General features: G+C 38.5%; 1 protein-coding gene and 1 long non-coding RNA gene across 3 annotated transcripts in view; both read right to left on the reverse strand.

Moving 5' to 3' along the window:
• The window catches only part of LOC118156567, a 754908-nt gene that overhangs the window by 77852 nt on the left and 659420 nt on the right, over positions 1–17636 (reverse strand). The window lies entirely within an intron of this gene.
• The window catches only part of NPR3 (natriuretic peptide receptor 3), a 46671-nt gene continuing 33764 nt past the window's right edge, over positions 4730–17636 (reverse strand). The window contains exons 6-8 of one of the 2 annotated variants that reach the window (XM_035310716.1): positions 14725–14860; positions 14058–14142; positions 4730–11570 (exon numbers count right to left, since the gene is read on the reverse strand). In XM_035310716.1, coding sequence (XP_035166607.1) covers positions 11459–11570; positions 14058–14142; positions 14725–14860 — 333 coding nt within the window. In that variant the 3' untranslated portion in view covers positions 4730–11458. Of the gene's footprint in view, positions 11571–14057; positions 14146–14724; positions 14861–17636 lie in introns of both variants that reach the window. The other variant, XM_035310715.1, reaches the window with a different exon arrangement.

Raw genomic sequence — 17636 nt, forward strand, 5'->3', positions numbered from 1 at the left:
CAACACTTTTTTTTGCCCACATATTTGTTTTGGGTGTGTTTAAAAAAATTTCTTTTTATTTTTTTTTTTTTTTTTTTTTTTTTTTTTTTTTTTTTTGATGCATTACACAGCTATTTCTTAAAATGTTATTCTGGTTGATATCCCGTACAACACCACAGTAATCAAACTGGGATCCCTTCCCTTGTTATGAAGAGACCTTGCATGAAAGGATTCAGTGGCGGGCTGTGAATTATTCCTTTAGACCCTCCATCCTGCACGTGAAGATAGCTACTGCGGAGGAATCTCAGCATACTTCACACTTTAACATAATCATTTCTGGTAATGCTCAGCAGGCGCGTATTATGCATGTGTGCAAGGTCAGTGACAGTGCTGCTGGGACTTTCTCACTATCTGAAAAGCTTCAGTGTGAGAGCAGTTTTCTCCTTCAGATTTCAGAGCCTTTAGTCCAGTCTTTGATTCAGGCATCTAATTTAGCCATATCATATAAATCACACTATTCCCTCTACTGCCTTTTTAATCAGTAACAGTTACAAGGGCAGTAACAAGGCCCAGATCAAATCTTTCTTCTTTTTGGTTTGAAAAGGGGTTCAAATCCAGAAATTCACGTTCCTGGAAGAATGGCCCCTAAGCCATGGTATATAGTGTGTCTTCTCAATATTTCCCTTTGAAGCCTAAATAACAATAAAATGATTGTTCTGCTGCAGCAAGAGAAATAAATGATAAATCCCTGCTGTAGTCTGTTTGTCTAGGCATATATGTAGATTATGGGGAAATTATTTTTAAATGCCTTTACTGAGGCATTTTCCTTTTTTATACATCAGCAAGAGTTCAGCAAGTCACTGGTTCACTAACAGCATTAACGTTTAGATTATTCCCTTAGAAAAACTGCAATTCTATACCTGATCCAAATCCAGGACTCTGACTTTCCCCAGATGTGCCACTACTATTCTAACACCAGGCAAGAGGCAGGGGCACAAGGGCAACTTCTGCTGTATGTTTTGTGTGGTTTGAACATGCTTTAGCCAGCTAGACCCCAAAAGGGAGACAGAAACAACCAGTTGTGAAGCTTGCTGGCTTGTAGGCAGCACGGTAGTGTTTGGACTTCAGTGCTCGATCACACAGGGAGTGCAAGGAGTAGAGCAGGATGGGGAAATTGTCGGCTTCAGTACTGCAGAAATACAGGTGGAAGAAGAACAGGGCTTCCAAGGATATGGGCTTCCTACTTCCCCTTGTGTCCTGGACAAACATAAACCCATGGTGACAATTTTCAACTTCAGCTAGTACCTAAGCTATATGTATGTATCTAAAATTTGAAAGCAGGTTTTTATTGTGTAAATTGAATGGCAGTGTCAAGAAGCAATGGGCAATGATAAAGCAGTGTACTGCTAGAAAAAACAGCTATCGTAGACAGAGTACTTATAGGAAGGGAAATAAGGGTTTTTGTTTGTTTGTTTGTTTTGTTTTTGTCTTTTTTTTTTTTTCTGTCAGATGATTGAAGACTATCAAACCAGTCCTAAGATGACTCAGGAAAATATAGCAAGAGTAGTATATGTACACAGGGAGACCCTTTTGGCATCACGGACTGAGAATTACGGTTATTCCTAGGAGGCAACAAAAGAGGTTCTGTCAATTGTACAATTACTTTTCATTGGCAGTACTCTTTCAAGTCAAGAAAACATTGGCTGAGTTTCAAGACCAAGATTTGGCTCAACTGCCACCATACTTTTTCAGAAATGGGATGAATATTTCTCAAGAAATAGTTTCCTAAGAAAGTCACAAAAAACATGTCTAGCCAGGTTACAGGATATCTAGAATGATATCCAAAAATTGCTACCACTGAAGATCAATTGCCATACGGAATTTCATCAGATGAAATTTTTATCTGTCACGCTGGCTGATGACTGACAAAAAGATAAGTAATGCATTTGGATGAACTGTTTCATAAATACTGACGTATGTATACATCCGCACAACTCATCACACCTCTCAAAAAATCATTTTGAAGAAGATATTAAAAAGGGGGAAAAAAAGTCAATGACAGTGGAAAGAAGTCCTACCAGCGTGGAGGTAACAACATTCTGGGCATGCAGTAGAAGAACAAGGGCCATATACTGAAGATAAATTTGGTCAATAATCTCTCATGACATGTTCCCAAACATGAGTCAAAACTTTATGTTATTGAAGCTGATTAGATTTGTTTCCATGGCTATGGAAAGATGTCAGAGTTTCTCCTGCTGTGTTCCCTGATGATGCATCCCTAGAATTTAACAGCAGGGAAGCATGTATCATTATTGATCTCACTTCTAGAAAACTTAGACTGTTAGAAAACATGAGTAAAATAATCTTTAGTTTATCCTGACTAGAATCTTAAATTGCTCGAAGACACTGGAGATCAGTCATGTAAAATGTGGGCTTTTAAAAGGATCACAGAACCTCTTTAATGAACACTGCTGTTACTAGGAACATGAAACAGTAATTAAACAATTCCTTCTACAATTATTTATAAAAAAATATTGGAAAATCTCTTGTTAATTTCAGACAACTCTTGGTTTTAATTAGAATTAGATGAAAATATAAGAGCTTAAAACAAAAAAAAAAATCAAGCAAAATATAGAAAAACAGTAATTTGTGTCTGTACGACATTCATAAAATTAGAATCATAGAATCATAGAATATTCCGAGTTGGAAAGGACCCATAAGGATCATCAAATCCAACTCCTTGCACCGTGCAGGTCTACCCAAAAGTTTAGACCATGTGACTAAGTGCACAGTCCAAACGTTTCTTAAATTCAGACAGGCTCGGTGCAGTGACTACTTCCCTGGGGAGCCTGTTCCAGTGCACAACCAGCCTCTCAGTAAAAAATCTCCTCCCGGAGAGGAGGTTAGATGTATGTCTATATCTCTGAGGCAGATTTAAAATAATTTGAATTTTAACATACGCCAGGCTTATTTCATATAAATTCAGGAAAGTTAACCTCTTTGCACCTTCGATCAGCTGTACAATCTGGTAGCATTCATTTACTTGATGACAGTATTGAGCTTATTAAATTTAGTGACATAGTGGGACAGTTACCAGTGGAAGGCATTGCAGCTAAGAAAGTAGTTCAGCCCTCTCCTAATTGAATGGGCCTCTCCGATCCTGTATTTTTACTCTTTATCCTTTCCTGGGCAGCAAAAAGATTTTAGGTCCATAGTTAACTCAGAGGACGTTTCCATCTCTGTATCAACTCCCCAGAGAATTCTTGGTACTTGTAGTTGTGATACAAGTGTGATCAGATATTTCTTCCTCATACTCATTTCCCAGTTATTTTAGATTATAAAGGCTTGGCATACTCTCAAGCATGATTCTTAAATTTGGCAACATTGCTACAACAGACACATGCTTACAGAAAGCAGGCGGCTAGACAAAACAGGGTAATTTGAAGACTGTATCTAAAAGCACAGGAAAGAAACCCTATGAAATGCCCCCAGTTTGATAAGATTGCTGCAAAGAAAAGAGCTTGGTGAAACGTGTGAGTTTTGCCTCTCTACAGGCTATAAAAATTAGTGCTCGCTAGATAAAGTTCCAACATATTTAAATAATATTTGATTTCTATTTACTTACATTCCTGGAGGATTGAGAATAAGTAGAAAAATATTCACCACTTGTTTATACCCGTTAAAACCTTTCCCAGTCCTTAATATACTAGGGGAAATATTTTCAAAGACAGGTTAGACTGATTTCTGTTTTAATCAGTTGCTAGTCATCATAAAAGTCAGGGTTTTAAATGGCCCTCAATAACCCTCCTGATATTAATTCCTTACCATGTGATATTACCCTCTAGATGAAACAGATCAAAAGATTAGTGAACATGTGACAAAAGACACCAGGGGAACAGGTGATACCATATTCCTATTTCTTTAATGGAAACATTTTGTTACAATTTAGGTATGTGATATTTTTGCATTTTTAAAATGTGTAAAAGAAAATGCACATAATAAAAAGTCAAAGGACACCAATGAATGTAGGTATTTTAAATGACCAAGTTGTAAAAGAAATAAAATACATTACACAAATAAAGGTTATATCCACAGTCATGAATACTCACTCTCCTCTACACAAAAACAACAATAAATAAAATCACATTATATGCAGATAGTTCTACTTACATCAGTACAATATACTGTGCAGCTTTCCATTCGATTTCTGCTAGACTGATAATAGGTTTCTCTGTTGTCCAGTATTTTTACAATAATGAACAGCATCACCCAAAAAAGGGGACAAAGTTAACGTCCACAGTGTCTATCCTGAGTCCTCTTAGTTTTGTGGTAATTACACCTTATGCACAAGAAATACAGCAAATTCTACCCATTGCCTTCATCCTGCCACTCTACTTAAGTCTCGTCAGCACTTTCAGACCTGCACAGGAAAGAAGACTTTGTCACTAGCACATACCCAGGCCTACAGGCATGGTACAACCTCTCCTATGCACCCCTTAAATCCCATTTAAATGTTGGGTGAGGGGGCTACGTGGGATTTAAAAGGTGAATAAGCTTTCTGCTGAGTCTCTAAGAAATTAGATATTGAATAAAGACAGTGTACTGTGCAGAAAGAGCTTGATCCCACTCTCTGTATGGTAAACAGCATCATCATGGGAGTATAATCAGTCCCTGAGTATTTTCCCTCTTCTCTCTCCCTAACTCAACTGCACAGATATTTTCCCGTTATTCTCAATAGATCTCTTCATCATTTGCATCCTACACTGCAGAATTCATTATGTCATCTGCTGCAAAACTACATCAGGGAGATGCCAAATACACCTTCATCATGTCGCATGGCACCAGGATAACTGGCCACCGATTACTGTGATACTTGCATTTCACTGGTAACTCGTTCTTCTGTCACACTGCGTTTGAACTTCATGGAGAAAGAGAAGTCCAGACCATCAGCAAGCATGAATCAGCACAGCTGTACTGATTACATCTGCTGAAGGTTCAGTATAACATTAGCAAACCCTCTGATCTTAGTCTGGATGGAGAGAATTGTGCGTTCCTTGTGCATACCAGTTGAGATTACAAAAGAAACCATTAAAACAAGATTATTTTTAAATACCCTTTTTGGTACATTTCTTTGCTTGCTCAAGTGTCCTCTAGAGACATTCACGTAACAGAAACACCAAGCAATACTTCACACAGAGTGGATTTTAACCTTTCAGAGATTTAACACCTAATGAGTCCACGTAAGATTTCTGAAGTACTATAGCTTAACATACAATCTTTAACAGTGTCATATTATTGAGAATATTTTGTCTTTGATGCAGAATATTAAGTTAGTGGTTAGTGAGAGATTTTGAATGAACTCTAAGCCTCTCTTTTGAAAGCTAGTTTTCTATACTATAAATTCAGTTTATGTCAGTTAAGAGGCCTCCTGCAAGGTAAATTCTGGAAGAAGTAATAGCATAATAAAACAGTCTATGTAATGATACACTGGACATAACTAAACACTACCCCAAGAAAGCCTCAAAGCCACGGCAGCATTATCTTCTTGATCAAAACCAGCCGTAACCTCTTAAAAACACCAACGGTAACCTTTTTCCTTTCGTCTTCTATTGGTGAGATAAAGGGAGAGTTGCATTTATGCCAGACTTAAGACTTCACTGGGGCTAGCCAAAGTGCTTAGGCTTCCTGTCATTCTCTGGAAGAGAAACAACACTATCAAAGTCTGCTGCACAGCTTGCTGACCCCTGTAGACAGCCAGGTCTGAGGTCTCTCACAAATAGCTAGTTGTTTTAATTTCATCAATCATTTTTCATCAGTCTCAGAATGTTAAAAGGTATCTGAGAATGGAAAAAATACAGGCCTGAAGCCATCTGAATTCATTTCTGCCTCTAAGCAGGGATGGGCACAGTGCAAACACTTCCATTCTTCCACTTGAAAGGTTTCACACACACACAAATCTTTTTGTGCTTTCAACAGCAAGAAAGAAAGGGTTGGGTGGGGAGGTGGGGGGAGGAGAGGAGACACACATGACATCTGAAGGCAAAACTTTTTCCAGCATGTCTTCAAAAATATATTCCAGAAAGTAACTTTTGTTTTACTTTGTTTTCTAAAAAGGGCTAAAATTGCCTCCGTGGAACATGTTCCTTCGTCATTCACTGCTATGAGACAAGTTACTAGAGCATGTTCCTGATCCCCAGAACAAGTAAGGTACCATCAGAAACTCACCCGTGTCCATCTGCCCTGCTTTGGGTTGGGTTACTACATTTGATGTTATTTTTATAGCAACAATTAGGGTAAAAACAAAAGACAGTGGCTGACATCACCTGACCATGCTTGGACTACTACACATCCTGTGAGCCCAGTGATGCCCAGTAACCATTAACTTCAGTGGGACTGCTCCTGTAATTACAATTTGTGGTGCCAGCCTTGGATGTTCTTACAAGGACCTGATGCCAGCTGCAAAATTCCAATTAAACTTCAGAGGGTTTTTGGTCAACCCCATTTTTCAACTTTGCATGGTTCAAGAGTCAGGCAACACCAGACAATTCTGGGTGTAGATCTCAGAGAGAGGCTGGTGTGGCAGTGGCCCAACGCGAGGTGTGCCTGTGGCTGAACAGCATGTCAACAAGGAGCAAAGGCTGAAATTCCCAAAAAAAAGCCACCTCCCAGTGAGGAGGGACCATGTCCGACACCATGATGCAAAGTGGCCATCTCCTTTCAGAGTACTTCTGAAGCTAGAGAAAAGAGCATGAAAAATAGGGAATTCAACAGCATTCATTCTACTCTGGGAGAAAATCAGAAAAAAAAAAAAAAGGCAACAAAAAAACCTCAACTGCTTTAGTTAAAGAAACAGAACAGCTACATGGCTATGCTGAAGCACAGAGGAGGGTAGTGAAGGATGTGGAACTGTCTTGAGCTCCGGAAAAGGTGGACTGAATTGCCAAAGAAATTTATGACCAGGACTATTAGCTTCCTGTCTTTGATGTCTATTCTTGGCTTTCCAGGAGCATTATGGCATTCATGAGGTGAAAATTGCTCTGGAGCCAAGGTCAGCTAAGGCTGATGCAGCCTGTTCTATGCAAAGCTGAGAAATTCACTCTGAACTGCTTCAAGATGCTGAGTGTAAAGCCTGAAGACACTTCACTGAGGGCCTCGGTTTGCTTCCACTGAATCAAGGAGAGTTTTTTTTTTTTTCATTTGCTTAATGAGAGTGTAATTAGATCTCCAAGCCCCAAAAATGAATCAGATGAACCTCCTGGTAAAACATGCTGTCTGGGTGCAGACTTACTTTGCCCAGCTCAACTCCCATCCTCCCCAGTGTTTTCAAAGCATTAGCTAAATCTTAATAATTATCCATTAAGAAAAACTATAAAATACTTTCAATAATGCAGTAAAACATTCGTTAAGGACAAGCTGAAAGTTGATCAACAAAATATATTTTGAGAAGTGAACGAATGTAACTCTTTAATAAACTGAATTCTGGCCACAGTCCAGCAAAGTGCACAACACTTTTGATTCCAATTTTTAGCAATTGCTGAATGTTCTCAGAACTAAGCCAGATTTGGTCTTCACTGAGGCACATCACAAAAGAAACTGGTAATTAATGGGTATGACACACAGACTGTCAATAAGCAAAACTTCCAGAACTACCTCTGGCCCACACCAAAGTATCTAGGCATCTGACTGAAGCTGTGGGTCCCAGCATACTAAATCACAGGTACTACTGAAACTTTTGCTTAATCTTTCTGTTTTGGAGAGTATGCTGTAACAGCCAACTTGCAGCAGAAGTCTACATGTTGCAGATAAGAGGGTGGAAGTGATGTAATTTGTCCATATGATCCTCAAGAAAAGGATTTTGAGGTGAATCAGCTATTAAGCTGACCGGTATTTGGTAGTTTAATGAAATGCTAAATTAGCAGAATTTGCCACTTCAACAAAACACATGAAGTCACCAGGTCAGTTTCAATTTAGCAGGCACAACTGTTAGACTGTGCAATAAACATATGGAGCATGGGGCCAAAGTCACTCCAGTTCAAGCACATAGCAAGGCTCCCTTTCGTTCAGGCATGGCCAGGACAATACCCTTTGGTCCCAAGTGAGCAAAGCACTTAGAAGCTGAAGTCAAGCATATTTTAAATGTGTTCTGAAGTGCTGGGCTGAGTCAAGGCCCTCCTTGTGCTGCTCTGCAATGTATGTTTGTAATATGGGTAATTTGTTGAAGCCAAAAATGTAGGTTTTGAAAACTCTTTTGAGAATCAATTATTATTATTTTGATTAGACATTCCCTTACTGAGTTTAAAGCATTGTGGCATTGAGCTAATGCACGTGAACCAGAAAGGAAAAGTGCATTCGATGGTAAAGAATCTCTGCTGAATAATCTAAACTCAAGACAGTTTTTGATCTATGGTTCCTGGAAGACCTGGAAACTATTAACACACAGCCTGTGAGAGGCAGCTAAAAAGAACTACTTATGTGAAACATCTTAAATGATCTCCACACCTTCATTGGAAAAGTGCAATGGTTTACACCAATTTATAAAGATTAAAGCTCATTGATCTGAAATGTTCTAACATGCAAGAAAGGTTCACCTTTAAAAGAAGTGCTGGGTTGTAAAGTTGTGGCCAGGCCCCCATAAGCATTCCACCAACAGGTATTTCATGACAACACTTTTGTCATGATTAAAAACCCTACATAACATTGAGGATGGGAATTATTTTACTTGAAGAGTGACCTTTGATGCTTTTTTTATATATGTTTAGTTATAGTAAGATGACATAATAAATAAATCTGAACAATTTGTTGTCCCAGTCTGATACTGTTGCTCTGATCAGTCTGACATGACTGTGTGTGGCATAGAATAAAGACAGATCTGTGCTACTGCCTCACTTCCTAACTGGTTGGGTACCAGCTCAGACTGAAGGCAACTCATAGCAAACATCATTTCTAAAAAAATGTCTATCCTTTAAATCATACCCTATTCCTTCTACATGCTTAAAATATTTCATTCCCTTTTTCTGCGGCAAAGTAGTCAAGTAGATTAAAAAAAAACACTGAAAAGCATATTCGCAAAACAAAAAGTAGATCAAAATTCCCTTTGATTTTTTTTTAAACAAAAACAAATAACCCTTAACCAGTCACTAGATAAACTCAAATACTTAAAAGAAAAATCCAAAAAGTAATCAGGAATGTTTTTTCTCCCCAACTCTATGACAGTATGAATGCTGCTCTAGCCTACATCCTTCTCCAGTGCCCATGAGATACAGAGGCTACTTCAGAAACCTGTCCCTTGAGATCAGTGTTACTTTGGAAAAAGAACCTTTGCAGAAGTCATACAGGCCCTGACTGGAAAATGGGAAGATACAAACCTTCCAGGTGAACAACGCCTGTTACAGCAAGTCCTAAAGATGGTGGATCTACCCAGTCTGCAGCCATCATCTATCCTGCAGCTGCCCCAGGAAGCTGCAGTCAGGAAGCCTAGCCCTCTGGCTGCCTGGGACATTGAGCACAGAGGCAGGTGATGAGCCACTATATATGCTAAGAGATAGTGCAATGTAAGAAACAGCAAAAACAGGCCAGGGAATTATGCCATGGAGTATTTCCCCATGAACAAAAAACAGCAAAAAGACAGAGCCAGCTTTTGCTCCTCATTCACTTCCAGCTACCCCAAAATGGTTTCTTCGAATTTGCACTCTGGCTTCTCAGAGTGTAAAAGTTTTGTAGAACACAGGCTTCAGTGCCAGTTATGACAATAACTATTGTGTAAAGTCTGACTGTGACTCCTGAGACCAGAAAGTTCTGTTTATGAAATCAGAATAGGATAAGCCAAAGAATTTCATGCATTACAATCATAGTCATAGCTGGATTTTCTCACAGACAGTATTTTCTCAGGTCTTCTTCACCGCATCTATAATAATAGCTGTTCATTTGTTGACTAGAAAGAGCTCTCCTCTGTCTAATATAAAATAACTTGCCAGTAGCTAGTTCATCACAGATTCAGTTTTGCTCCTGCTAAACTCAGTGGCAGAATTCCCAGGGATATCGATGGCAGCAGGATTAGTCAGCCCTAGAGTAGCATTTTACCACCCTGATTCCTGAAGGTAGCTGTTTGTGTGTTTAACCACACACACATGAATAGTTAGTTGGTCTCACTGACTAACTTGGGACTGTTTAACATGCAAACAGTTCATTATATTCAGGATCAGAGCCATCATTGTATAGACAATTTGACAACTGCATTTATATTGTTTAAAATAAATGTTTGCATGTTGCACATGCCTGGAGAAGAAAGGGGGACAAAAAGTTTGTTACGATCTATAAAGTCACTTCTCCTCCCCTAAATGTTGCTTCTAAAATGTACTTACAACTGTTGACAAAAAAACATCTTCAAAACATTATCTCCCTTAACTTTTAATCCTACCAAAGCAAAAATAGATATTTTAATAGAAAAATACAAGATAAAAAAATATCCTAAAAATAAAATGGTAGCATGGAATGTCATTTTTACAGAAAAAGACCACTTTTTGAATTGCCTCAGTTACACACTTTCATATTTACATATTTTGGACGCAGTCCTGTGCTCACTGAAGTTAATGGGATTTTGCCATTGACTTCACTGGGAACAGGAGCAAGCTCCACATAGATGATATTTGCCTCTCTGAAAGGTGATGGTAGTGGAGAGAGAAGAGAGTGAGAAAACACACAAGACTGAAGAATTGGCCATCCCTCTCTGGAGGCCTTTCTTCTCTCTCTTACTATTTCAGACCAGTGAAACTCCACATCCTTCACTGGAGTTTTTCCTAACTCTCAGTGCATAAGAGCGAGAATCAATGCTTTCGATTGTGATATTACACAAACAAGGAAAGAATGATTTGTGTGTGTTTCCACCTGCCTATGAGTGGAGTTTGTTACACCCAGTGGAGTTAATTATACCCAAACTGCCAGCTCCCTCCTGGGACTAAGCTCTGTATATCTGATTCTGCGTTATTCCCTGTAATCAGTGACAATGATTTAGTGATGCATGCTCATACCCCAATTAACCCCCCCCCCCTTTTTTTTTTTTTAATTTGACATCAAACCAGCATCTGTATGTGAAACCATATTGATACCCATGAGTGAAATGCAATTAAGGAAGGAGATGGTAGGAGCTAAAAAACTGGGAACAGAATGAGGCATCCCCATCAGCTAAACCCATATCTGCTGCCCTTAATATATGCCTTAATATGTAAAGACAGTATTTCTTAAGTACTTCCTATAACATCAAACTTCATCTTTTTTTTTTTTTTTTCATGAGATGAAAGGCCATGCGGCATAATGTGATTAATAAATCATTCCTGAGCTTCTGAAAAAAATTAAGACAAAATTACTGCTTAAAAGATTGAGTTCTTCAAGAGCCTCTTCTTTTTACACTGATGTCTTTGGTTGTGTCCATTTCCCCATTTCTTTTTTTTTTCCCCAGGAAGAATGGGATTATTTTTCTTCTCTATGCAGCAGAAAAATGAGATCTAATGGAGTCTTCGCGTAACTGCCGATGTTTCCCCATGTTACAGTCCTCCTGTCGAGTTCTTCTCTCAATAGTTATTCTGTATTTCTTTCTGCATGAAAGGAGAAGAACAGAGTGAGAAATCCTTCTCCAGCTATAGGATAACAGGACTTCCCTTATAAAGAGTGCCCGTAGGGGACAGCTGGGTGCCAGTTGAAAAATGAAATGTGACAGAATGTGAAACCCTGGTCAAAGATTAAAGTAGTTTGCCTTGAAACATTTTACCCAGGCTCAAGAATGCTGGTTACTCTTTACACAGAAGTCTCAAAGCACCAAGACACAGACATTTGCTTCTTTGAAAATTACTGATCTAAGTGATTAGGAAGTTTTTGCAAAGTGTCATGTGAACTGTGTCACATCACTGCTTTATACTGATCAAAGCCAAATTTCTTTCCTGTATATGGGGGGCACTTTCTGCAGAGTTCAAACAACAGATCTTACTCTTTATTCAGTTGCATTTCTCATTGAAACTGTATGTTAGCTAACTAATCCTCCCATCTCCCTTTCAGAAAGCTATTCTGTTTATAATGTCAGAGGAGGCAGTAAGATGAATTAAGAAGAGGGATGTAGATGGTAGATAAGATGTAAATACAGTTGCTCATGCATTAGACACAGTTTTTTCCTGTGTGTCTTCCTCTAGAGCCTTTGAAGAATCCTGTTAAGCTAATTTTTATGTCAAACAAACCCTCTGACTGCCTTTCAGTTTCCACTTTAGTACCCAAATTGTGCCCCAAAATCATAAGACTACCATGTTTACATTTCACACATTTATGCTTCTACTGAGTTGCAGGACCAAATTTTCAAAAGGGCATTAGTCCAGCCCCATCTGCACAGTACTGCTTGTGCAGATGCATGACAAAATGCTTGCATGCCATGGAAAGCTCTGTTCCACTTGCATGTGTAGCAGAAGTCATTGCTAGGTATATGGTGGTAGATACAGGATTTTCAAAACACCACGGTTTTAATTTGGATAATACGGCTCAATAGAAAGTGTGTACCTACATTATTCTGAAAAGATTCCCTAGATAACTGTGTCTGTATCTGTAGGCTCCAAAATAACTAGAAAAAAAACATGTTCTTTACTTCACTTATGTATATTTAAGTCAGATCACAATCAGTAGTAGCTCATCCCCACAGATAGATCCTTCTTTCAGAAATGCAGCTCTTTGAGTATAAATCCTTTCAAAGCTACATTTCAGAACCACAATCCAGATGGAGTCTGCATGCACACTGAAAGCTGTATTTGCATGCCCATCCATGGTGATTAGAAAGATATAATCAGAAGGTGCATATGCAGTATGAAAGCTACAGAATCTTCAGGTAAAAATCACTTCCAGGCACACAATTCCTAGAACTGCTTTTTCTGAAAATCTGACCCATTCTTCCTGATATGCTGTGTTTCATAAGTATATTCTACTGCCGGAGTTAGAGGAAGGACAGTTCTTGTCCTCACTGACCAATTGCTCCCAATATCAGCAATGCTTAAAAAACATACCTAAAAATTATCAGATCAGATTGGGAATGTATAAAACATGCAAAAACCTCTGATGAAATACAATATAAGCAGTTGTATATTTTTTTTTTTGTCTTTTAAAGACAAACAGTCTATAATTAGTCCCAGATAAATTGTCTTGTCTCAGACCCATACAATATAAGCACCAAAAACATGCAGGAATAAAATCATCCTGAGGAATTTCAGTTGTAAGTATTTGATGAAAAATCCTGTTTCTCAGATCTTTTGAAACCCTGGAAATGCATGAGTAAATTGATGCAATTTTTGCTTCTTCATTTTGTTGACATGATTTTTATAAAACAGATGTTTTGATTAAATGGTTTGATTCTTACACACAGAGGTTAATTGCATTGTCCTGTCTGCCTTTTTCTTCTGTACCATAATAGGATAAATAAAATCATATGCAAGATGCTTAACAGGTATAACAGTAATTTGGTCTGTCAATGTAGGATCAGGTCTCAAGACTGCATTTGCTGACTAGCAGTGTAAGAATTATTTTATTTTAACAGGAATAAAATGCTCATCACCCTCTACTGAAATCAGCTTACCAAGTCAAATGCACAGCTTTGAGATCTAAATGCTCTCTTAAACCAAAACAGAAATCCCTTTCTAGCTTCCCATACAATTCCACCCAATACTCAAAAACTAAGTATCAGAAAAGAGATATAAATCTCTTACATGATCACAGACTGCATAATTGTTCTAGCAAAGAATACTAAACAAAGAAGGCTTTCAAGGCCAGGCCAATTTATTAAGGTAGCTGTGAATGAATAGAACTCAGTGGAATTACTTCCATGAGTAAAACTGCTCAAAGATGTAAACAGTTACACAATGAGGCCCTGAGTTGATAAAATAATTCCAATATACACAAAAGGACAATCAACGAGTATACACTGTCTATGGTTGAAATATTTCCATGGATGATTATTATGCCTCTTTGTCTCCCATCAGGGATGTGATGCAAGCAGCTGAGAGGTTTGGATGGTGAGTAGAGAGTTTAACAAACTTTCAATAAATTGGACCAACCTGAAGAAGTAAAAAGCCATTAGCAATCCTGCTCCCAGCAAGGCACCCACGACTATTCCTGTAACTGCTGATTCTCCTAGACCACCTGCTTGAAAAAGGGGAAAATAAACAATCCATGTTCACAGTGAGAACTGCTTGCATTCACATACTGGAAAATACACATGGCTAGGAAATGAATGACCAACACCAGATAAAGCCATTCAGGACTCTGTGGGAACCTCTTCTACTCTAGTTCCTGCATGTTCTGATAGCATTGAAAATCACTCTGAACTTGAAGGTCAAGAACTGCTCCCTTCAGCACTGAGCCCCCCAACTGCTAATTATCAGTATGATTATTCTCTGTTTAGGCTTTCAGTTATTTCCTTCTTTCTGGGTAAAACAGATCTTACCTTTTAGACCCTGGAAGGCTGCAAAGCCTCCAGGGCCATGGACTGTGCCTCACACAGGCATCATGATTATTATCACATTTAAGGAGAGGAAAGTGCTTCAGACCACGTACCATTGAGGGCTGCCAGACCCTAGCTTCACAGAGAGTCAGTAGAGAGACATAGTGATGATGTCCTCATTGGACAACTGTGCTGAGCAATTTAATATGGCCTGTTATGCTGCTTCGCCACATGGGTTCCTCTCTCTCATCACTGGGTGGCATTAAGTCACTAAAACTTACATGATTTACATGGTGTATTGTTTGTGTGCTCCGAAACTCGGCTTTCATCTAGTCTCAGTCTGCCGTGATTCCAAGGATATTTCACATTTGATCGAATTTCAAAACGTCCCTGCTTTCCATAGTAGTCCCCAATCACCTATGCAAAAAAGGAAGGAAAGAAAAGATTTTCCTATCACATTAGAGAATTAAAACAAACAGGAGAGCTGCATCATTCACTTGGACTCCTGTGACTGGATGCTGAATTACACAGAACAAGGCTGAAGGGGTCTTTGGGAGGTTATGTTGTACATGCCCTGCCCCAAGGCAACATCAGCTGAACAAGAGCATTCTTGACAGATATTTATCTAACCTGTTCTTAAAAGCCTCCAGAGAGGGTGATTTGACAATTCCTGTAGACAGTTATTCTGGAACTTTGCTATGTTTACTGTCAGTGACTTTCCCCAGCATCCTCAAATCTCAAATCTCCCTTGTTGCAATTATCCATCACTACTTTTCCAATTGCCACTGGACATAGAGACTCTTCCTTTCTGAAACATCCTTTTACATATTCACAGATTCTTATCTGGTCTACCCTCAGTCTTTTCTTCTGTATAAACCCAGTTCACAATTATTATTTTTTAACACTCTGAATATTCTTCCTGCTCTCCCTGGGCTTTCTTCAATTCCTCCACAGTGGGTTGAATGCTCGGGACTGTCACTCAACCATGGGAAAGAATCATTTAAAATACTTAGTATTTTGGACTTTTTTTTTTTGTCCATTTTGCAAGGACCTAGAGATACTTGATCATATTCAGTTAAATCTTCAGCTCTTCTGCAGAACTATTACAGAGCTGGTCATTCTCCACCTTCTCTTTCTGCAGTTGTTTATATTTGCACAGGAAAGGCAATATTGTGCTTATCATTCTGGTAGCATGGGCCATTCAGACCAATTCAGCAAGACACTTTAGAATTGCAGTCCCATCCTCAAGCATAAATTCAGACTTTATTCAAGGTATCATACACTGGATCTACTGCAAAGTTCCAGGACTAAATTGTGCTAACAGCAGCGTGTAACTCATCTGAAAATAGTTCCAAAAAATCTATGCACACTAGTAAAGGTCAAAGTCCAAATATGATAACAATGAAGTACTCAGCAGCAGTGACAGGAACACATCAAAAAATGTATTTGTCTAACTTACGGATAAGAAACTTCTATAAGCACACTGGGTTCAGAACTCAAGACACTGATTGCATGTTCAAATATCTTACCTAAACTCTATTTTGAAGAGAAATAGTTAAAAGACAGATAACATTTACCCTGGCTTGGTATGCAGAGGTAGATTTCACACTAAATAAAGGAGCTAATTTCTCTCCCAGCATTTCAAAAGGGAGTTAAAACTGTGGAAGAAAGACTTTTTATAGTATTTGTTAAAAAATAAATGCTAATTCAGTAAAATGGAAAAAGGAGAGGAAAAGAAAACCTCAGAGAGCATTTGCAGGCAGCAGACTTAATTGAGGGATTGTTTAATTTATCAGACTGGAGTGGGAGAGGCATCTTTATTACAGCATAAGCCTCCTCTAACACCAGGATTTACTAAACAGGAAAGCATGCAGAAAGGCTTAAGAAAAACAAGTAGCTACGAGCAGCAACAAAACAGATTCAGATCAGAAATAGGATATAGATTTGTAAAAAGCAAGAGTGTTTAAACATTGAAACACACATCAAGGGAGACAGTGAGACCATCGCTGTTCTTCAGTGCCTCCAAATGAAAAATGAGTGCCTGTTATGGTGTCACATGTAAACTACAGGGGTCCTTACAAGGGTAAGAAACCTGCCTGCCTGTCATGAAGCAGAAGCTGGACTAGGTGGACTGATGTTTTCATCTAGCTTTAAACTCTGCGTATGGTCCTTTGAAAACAGCTCTACCCAAACACAGATTCATCTAACTCAGCTTAACTGAGAAACAAATATTCTTGTACTGACACAGAAGAAATTGGCAAAAGGAATAAAACAAGGCATCAAAGATACAATGTTTTTAGAGTGAGGCATGAGGATAGAAATGAATGTAGCAGATGCAAGTAATAAGTAATCACATGTAAAGTATGCTAATTATCTGTATATATGAATCAAAATGCAGAGAAAAATTAAAATGTTAAAAAGTTAAAGGTAACATGAAAGAAATAAAAAAATTCATTTGCAAGTGAAAGAACATCGGAAGGAAGGCTAAGCAAGGGATATTGAACTGATAAACAGGATAAAGAGCTAATGGGCTGAACAAACAGAAAACACACAAGTTGTTCATACCAAGCTTATCCCAACTAATTTGTCCTCCTAACTTCAATTAATCATGATTACTCCTACCCTGGGAGTGTCTGCAGTTTACTGCTGTATTTTTTTAGTCATTTTTACACACCAAAACACACTAGCCACCCATATTCATTTAAAAAGGCTTCTTCAATTTGTCGTTGCTGCAGTACTGACAAGAAAAATAACTTCACCAGACTCCACAAAGAGAAATGTCCAGCTCAGGTTTACTGCTGCTTCGCTTTACTTCTGAGTTTGCTGGGCTCTTGATGAAGATGGGGAGGCCAACCAAGTTTATGCTGATGCTTACTTCACAACTAACAGCACAACTAACAGGAGTTGTATGCGTCAGCTGGAGTTAGAGCAATCTATGTATTAATAAACTCAATCCAACCATGCTGTTAACTGTGTGCAGCTGCTGCTATTTTGCACAGCCTGGTCTTCACAGTCTGTTTCTGCTTCTGCCACATCCACTGGAATAGCTCAACTGGTGTACATCATGCCTAATTGTCCTTCTTACCAATGTACAAAAGGACTTATTTCAAACAAATAATTTCTCAAATTCACAATTTACCAGGGTTTAGATACCACGTGATATTTTATCCTTTAAATTTTAAAGACTAGCATA

Source organism: Oxyura jamaicensis, chromosome Z (genome assembly GCF_011077185.1).
Source record: "Oxyura jamaicensis isolate SHBP4307 breed ruddy duck chromosome Z, BPBGC_Ojam_1.0, whole genome shotgun sequence".
In the NCBI taxonomy this organism is placed as follows: domain Eukaryota; kingdom Metazoa; phylum Chordata; class Aves; order Anseriformes; family Anatidae; genus Oxyura; species Oxyura jamaicensis.